The 6,961-nt window shown below is 44.6% G+C and overlaps 1 protein-coding gene across 12 annotated transcripts in view; it reads left to right on the forward strand.

Moving 5' to 3' along the window:
• The window catches only part of RBFOX2 (RNA binding fox-1 homolog 2), a 184,047-nt gene extending 177,313 nt beyond the window's left edge, over nucleotides 1–6,734 (forward strand). For 9 of the 12 annotated variants that reach the window (XM_035127274.2, XM_035127273.2, XM_035127280.2 and 6 more), the window contains 3 exons: nucleotides 2–90; nucleotides 1,009–1,081; nucleotides 2,052–6,734. In XM_035127274.2, coding sequence (XP_034983165.1) covers nucleotides 2–90; nucleotides 1,009–1,081; nucleotides 2,052–2,096 — 207 coding nt within the window. In that variant the 3' untranslated portion in view covers nucleotides 2,097–6,734. Of the gene's footprint in view, nucleotide 1; nucleotides 94–1,008; nucleotides 1,082–2,051 lie in introns of those variants that run through there. The other 3 variants (XR_009558280.1, XR_004693337.2, XR_009558279.1) reach the window with 2 other exon arrangements.
• Nucleotides 6,735–6,961: the final 227 nt, after the last annotated feature.

Raw genomic sequence — 6,961 nt, forward strand, 5'->3', positions numbered from 1 at the left:
GGGCGGATATGCAGCCTACAGATATGCACAGCCTGCTACCGCAACGGCAGCCACTGCTGCTGCAGCCGCTGCAGCGGCTTACAGCGATGGGTATGTAAGGAGGGGGTGGTTCCGGTGTACCTGGGGATCAAAGGGTATTGTTCTATCCCAGCCCCCCATTGCCCCATGCTTCCCAACACACCCTGGATGCAAACTTTAAAAGCACCACTTCCAACTGGGCGGTGTAGCTAGCAGCTGTTACGTGATGGGTGCATTCTAAGCATATAGTTCCACATCATCACTTGCTCCCTCTTCCATGGGTGTCTTAAGGTGGCAAGCATGGTGTCTGCCTCATTCCTTGCAAGACTCACACTTGCCTACCTGCCTACCTGAATGATCAGTTGTAGCCATTTTATGGGTTGCAGGATTCAGGATTTCTTGAAATCTAAAATCATGACCCTCTCATGTTGGAACAAAAGGCAACTTTTCATAGTAGGTATCAAAATACGTGCTTGCCATGGGCAAAAGCAGTCCAGAATGACTTTTTTTAAGGAAGAAGAAGAGTTTGGATTTGATATCCCACTTTATCACTACCCGAAGGAGTCCCAAAGCCGTTAACATTCTCCTTTCCCTTCCTCCCCCACAACAAACACTCTGTGAGGTGAGTGGGGCTGAGAGACTTCAGAGAAGTGTGACTAGCCTAAGGTCACCCAGCAGCTGCATGTGGAGGAGCAGAGACGCGAACCCGGTTCACCAGATTACAAGTCTACTGCTCTTAACCACTACACCACACTGGCTCTCTAAGGACAAAGTTTTAATTTAATTTTACTATTTGGGTGCTCGTTATTTCTGAGTATTTAGAGTTAGCGGCCCCATGTATCAACTCAAGAATTCCTTCTTGAAATAAGTTGCCTCTTTGGATATGGAGAGCTGAGAAAAGGGACCATACAGCTTCTTGTTTCTTTGATGAAGCAGATGTCTTGTAAGTCTATGAAGTGACTTTGCCCCCTTCCCCTTCTGTTTCTTCAGTTACGGCAGGGTGTACACAGCAGACCCTTACCACGCCCTTGCCCCTGCCGCTAGCTATGGAGTTGGCGCTGTGGTGAGTATGCCTTTTCTCTCACATTCACAGTGGTTTTTTGTTTTTGTTTTTAAATTTTATTTTACCAAGAGACCTTGGCCTGCAATAGTGTCTCTAGATAATGTCATGTGTTATAAGCAAAGCATCAGAAGTAACATGTTTTAAACTGGACATTGGTTTATTGAGTTGTGTTTGCATGAGGGGCTGTGTAAATTATTCCTAATGGTTGGTTTGGAAGCTGAGCTATAACAGCCCCCAGCTTCCTTGGGTTCTGCTTTCAAGCGTTCCCAGGTTATTCTACAAGCAGTCTGTCTTCTCATGATCTTCCATTCCTTGAGAGCAACTTTCGGTTTAGCTTTTAAGTCATGTAGACTCGGCTCTTTATGCTGGCTCCCAGAGATCCATGCTGTGACGCTCAAAGGAACTGGCTTAGGAACCAGAAGGGCACAGATCAACAATAAAGAGGAACTAGTAGCCTACTAGAACTTGTAGGGATGCGGGTGGCACTGTGGGTTACACCACTGAGCCTAGGGCTTGCCAATCAGAAGGTCGGCAGTTTGAATCCCCGCGACAGCGTGAGCTCCCGTTGCTTGGTCCCAGCTCCTGCCAACCTAGCAGTTCAAAAGCACGTCAAAGTGCAAGTAGATAAATAGGTACCGCTACAGCGGGAACGTAAACGGCGTTTCCATGTGCTGCTCTGGTTTGCCAGAAGCGGCTTTGTAATGCTGGCCACGTGACCTGGAAGCTGTACACTGGCTCCCTCGGCCAATAATGCGAGATGAGCGCCACAACCCCAGAGTCGGTCACGACTGGACCTAGGTCAGGGGTCCCTTTACCTTTAGGAGGCTAGGAGGGCAGGGTCTATCATTGTCACAGATTGTCTGCTCTTGGTCTAAGAAGTGTAAATGGGGCTTAATATTCATAGACACATGCTGGAGACTGCCACCTAACCACCATCTTTCCCCTGCCCCTGTCTGTTTATCTTCTGCAGGCAAGTTTATACCGAGGTGGCTACAGCCGATTCGCCCCTTACTGAAGTGACATGAGCCCCCTGCAAGTGGGACAGCCCCCCCAGTTCATGAGGCCTGGCTATTGCAATATTTACTAGTAGAGGAACTCTATAGCAAGAAGAGGAGGAAAACAAAAGAAAAAAAACAAGAGAAATACTTTTTTATACCTCACTATGTTCTTTGAATATGTATTTTTCCTTTAAATTTCTGCCTTTAATTCTTTTGTTCCAAAGATTGTGCATTTTGGGGTTTTTTTGGTTTTGTTTTTTTAAAAAACTGTGGTAAACATAATGCATTTCCATGTGTGTATATGCGTAGCTTATCCTACCAATCATAAAAAGAAATGAATAGTGCTAAGGAGCACCATTAGGAACCAATATCATGGGACTAAATCAGGAACATGCAGACGTTTTATTTTACCTGGGTCTGGTGCCTGAGGCCTGCGATACACAAGGAATAGCCCCTCTGCCTGCAAAGGGCAGTGCTGATTGGCTGCAGCTGGAACCTGCATGCTGTTTGGAAACGCAAAATGTTCCCATTTTATCATCACCTGGCAAACATGGGCTCAGGACAGTTCTAGAAGTGTCAAGATTTTAGAGTTTTCAAGACAAGACTCCTCAAAACTGCCCAAAGACTTTGTCTGTTAATGGTTTTAGGGGGACAAGACTTGAAATACATTTATGATCTTACTGCTTCTATACATAAGCCCCGCCCCCTTTAGTGATTGACGTCCACTACCAAGGCTGTCCTTATAGTTTCTTTCACTTGCTATGGTCTTCCTCTCTTCCTGTCCTTCCCCTCTTCTTTTCTGGAGGAACAGCAGATGTGGGACAACGACCGCAGAACTTGAAGCCATGGTGGAGAGTTACATCTTCAATAACAAGGAATCTGATGGCCATGTCGTGCACACCCTGAAGTTATAGAAGAACGGTGGGGGGGGGGGGAAGCTTGCACCAGTGCCACTCTGTCACCCAGTGTCCAAGATCCTTCTTCTTTTCACGCTAAGATACTTAGCTTTGCTGCAAGTATGCCACCAAAAAAACTGCATCAAGAGAAGAATGTGGCCTGGATTATGAACCTAGAAAAGCAGCGGAGGCAGTGGGAACGATATTTTGTGTTGCAAAACTCTACTTAAAGTAATCCTTGTATAACTTCAGCATCTGGGGACAAGCAGAAATATATTTCAAAACTTGATTTATAAATGGAAGACTTCTGACTTATTATGTAACACAGAGCCTTTTGTGGGTCATCTTCTGCCTCTCTGGAGAGAAATCTGTGTCCATACTGCTCAGCTTGGATATGAAGTGCAGGTTGTGAGGTCTTCAAAAAGACCCTTAGCCCAGGGAGCCCCCCCTCCTTTACATTTTTTTAATATCATGGAATGTCCTTTTTATTATGCAGTGGGTTATCTTGTAAATTGCTATAGAAGCATGAGTGTGATGACAAGCAAGCCTCTGCTCCCAAATATCTGCCGCCAACATTTGGAAATTAAAAGGGGCAGATGAGGACCTGCTTTGCCCTCTAAGCTTTCTTGATTCTCTCAGCACCTCTTGCAAACTCTCTGAAGTTTTGTCCTGGAAAAACCCTACATGTTATAGAAGCACAATTTCCTTGGGCTCCTTGGCCTGTCTACATTGGTACTGGGTGACCTTTCGCCTCCAAAAGGGTAGCTAGGGGTGGACTTGTAGCTGAAGCCTTCTCAACTTCTGCCATCATCTGCTCACCACCAGTGATGCTAGCTTAGGAACGGAGACACTTTGTTGCCGCTATTGAGGAGGTTCGCTGACCCAACCCACACATAACTTGCATCATCTGCTCCCACTCCTGTAGTGCCCTCTTAGCGCTTGCCAGAGAGCACCAAGGATGCTGAACAGGATTCCTGAAGCAAGAAGGACATCTGAATTAAGCTAGAGACTCTTAACCATATTGATTCTCTGGAACAAGGCGACACCAAACTGCCAGCCTATTGGCCACTTTTTGTTTTTGTTTTGTTTTTGTTGTCTTGCTTTTCAAGCCAAAGTTTGGTTTGTTGCTGTTTATGACAATTTCTGTTGGTTTTTGTATATAAATATTTTAGTTAGGTTGAAAATATGGAATAGGGGAGTGGGGTGTCAGGGCTAACATGAAATCAAGGAAAATTAAGAGGAAGGTCAGGTTTTACAACTTGCATAAATTTTCTAGTGTCATATTCTCCGAAGTCTGTTTCCATCACAAAGTGGATGGGAGGGGGAGTTTTTTTGGGGGGTTAGGATTGGGCTCCTGCTAGGGGAATGAGACACAGCAAATACCTCTGAACTGCCTTACCAGCCACATATGAGGGGAGCCTTCTGTTAGCATTATGGAGAAAAGATGCAGTTTGCATAGCTCTCTTGCATTTGAAATATCAGGTGGTTTGGATGCAAATGGATTTTCCAGCCTATGTAATTCTTCCATTAAGGAAGCTGAGCACCACTGAGTGCTGGTCATGAAAGGCCAAGTGGACCTACTAGCACATCCCATTACAAATCATTCCTGGTTTGAGCATCGGCCACCTTGGCCTCGTATCTAAGCTGCCGTGCATGCCCTGAAATCTGATTTTGATCAAGGCACTTCCCTGTTAAACAAAATAACAAGGCTTCCCCTCTTCTGTGCTCGTCAGTGAGGTCACTTTGACAATACATTCCCATCTACTGGCATCTCCAAAGCCTCAGAATATCTTAACGAACCGATCTTGTTGTATTGCAGCTTTTTAGTAAGATATTATACGGTTATCCTTCCTAGAGTGGCTGCAACACCTTTATCGCTGTGGGTTCAAAGTTGAAGCTTTGCAGGTCTTCCTAAGAGCAACCCTCAATATTAGAATAGATGTGGAGGAACACTTCAAATTTCAAGGGTAGAAACCAAATTTGGGCGAAGTATCCTTTGCTGTGTCCCACTCCTAAAGAGGGAGTTGGAAGGGAATCTGGGAGACATAATGCTGCTTTGTCAGTGCTTCAGCATGCCAGCATCTGAGAGATCCTTAGCTCTTTTGGGGTTGGTGGGCAAGGAGACTAAAATAGGGTGTTGCCGGTTTGCACTGGTTTTAAAATAGGAAAGCGAAAACCCTAACGAACAAGGTGAAGAACCAGTGTAAAGGTTTTGTGTGTGTGTGTGTGTGTGTGTGCTTTTATTTGTCATGCTCTTGGGAATGTCAAACATGTTTGTAGTATACACCAGTGTGAGTTGATTCTTTGTTGCATAAAACACTATTTTGATGATGATATTGTCTGAACAGCCCACCCTTCTCTGCCCACTCCCTGCCTCCCTTTTCCTATTTTGAAATTTGCTTTTTATTCTGTAATGAAAAGAAATGGAACCTCCAGTTAATGGGGCAAGCTGATTTCTGGTTGTCGAGTGAAACTGGTCTTTTCCGTGTATTTTGCGGGTGTTCTTCTCCTTCACCCTCCCCTGGTCAGTTTAATCCCAAGACACACAGTGCATCGCTCCCAATTCTCCTCTGTGAAGCAAACTGCAGTAAGATGTCAAGTTTTCAGAGCTGTCTGCCATAACTAACGGTGAGGAAAGAACACACTGGGAATAATGTAACCCTCTGCAGTAACTTTGCCGGGTTGACATTTCCAGGCTGTGGCCAGGTACATATTAGGAGGCCTTCCAGATAAATTGAATCTAAACACTGCCAGTTGAGGAGGATTGGAAACGGAATAAAACAACAACTGCTCACCAGCAGTTGCCATCTTTCCTGCCAAGGTTTCCCCCCCCTGCCCCAAAGCCGTCCACTGGAGTATTCATTTGGCTGGTAGTCTTCATCATGCCACTTAGCTAATAGTGTTCTTTCTTTTCATTTTTGTTTTTAAAGGAATGATTGGAAGCATCTTGCTTGGTTTCCTCTCTTTCAGTGGCGGAGGAATGGAGTCCAGTTCTTGCTGCTTTAATGAGCAACTTGTCAAGGAATCTAGTTATATATTCAAAATAGTCATGCATTGCAGTTTGGGCAGCTCACCCTGCCTACAGTCTAAAAGAGATAAAAGTAATCCTGGAGATATAATTTGGGTTAGTTGTTTTTTTAAAAATAATAATAATGTGTAAATAGCTGGGGCAAAACCCTGGCCCAGTGGCAAATGTCAGGCAGGACTGTAGGGCAGTACCAAGACAATTTAGAGTTTACTAACTGCCCAGGTTGGTTTAATACTTGCGAGTTCTTCAGTGCAAGGCCTGAAATGCCCCAAACTGATTTGCCCATTCTTGCAGTGTCTCCTGCACCTCTCCCTTGCCAGATCACCTTGGGACATAGGATGCATTGTAGTTAGATGCTCTCCCCTCCTCTGGATCAATTCCCAGGGTGCCCAAGCTGCTTGTCCAGGGTCTCATTTCCCTGTTGACACTGGAGAAGTAGAAGTCTCTAACATCCCTACCCCTACCCCCTGGTTAAGTATCATATTGTACAGTAGCTTTCAAACCATACAGTATTCATTGGGTTACTCTTATTATTATCAAGTAGCTGGAATTGTGAAGGTCGGAGTAGTTAGATCTTTAGCTTTTATTCCTTTTTTTTGTATTACTATCCATGTGTATAAATTATTGATCATGTTGCTGGCTTTTATAAACTCTAAGCAAGGGAGGAGCCCTTCTTCACCCTTTGCAAATGGTAATGAAGCACTGTTTTTAAATAAAAGAGAGAAACACCATTCCTGGACTCAAGTGTTTTTATTCAATAGATTTCATATACAAGTCCCCACTTCCTGTTTCCATTTACGACAGTGATGGGGATCCTGTGCCAATGGTCAGAGATGATGGGAGTTGTAATCCAGCAACATCTGGAGGGATTTTTCTGCTTTGATCTAAAGAGCAAATCCTATCCCATTAAGGAATGAATTGTGAAGCTCCGAGAAGCTACACCTGGACAAAATGAACA

The sequence above is a fragment of the Zootoca vivipara genome, chromosome 10 (genome assembly GCF_963506605.1).
Source record: "Zootoca vivipara chromosome 10, rZooViv1.1, whole genome shotgun sequence".
Classification (NCBI taxonomy): domain Eukaryota; kingdom Metazoa; phylum Chordata; class Lepidosauria; order Squamata; family Lacertidae; genus Zootoca; species Zootoca vivipara.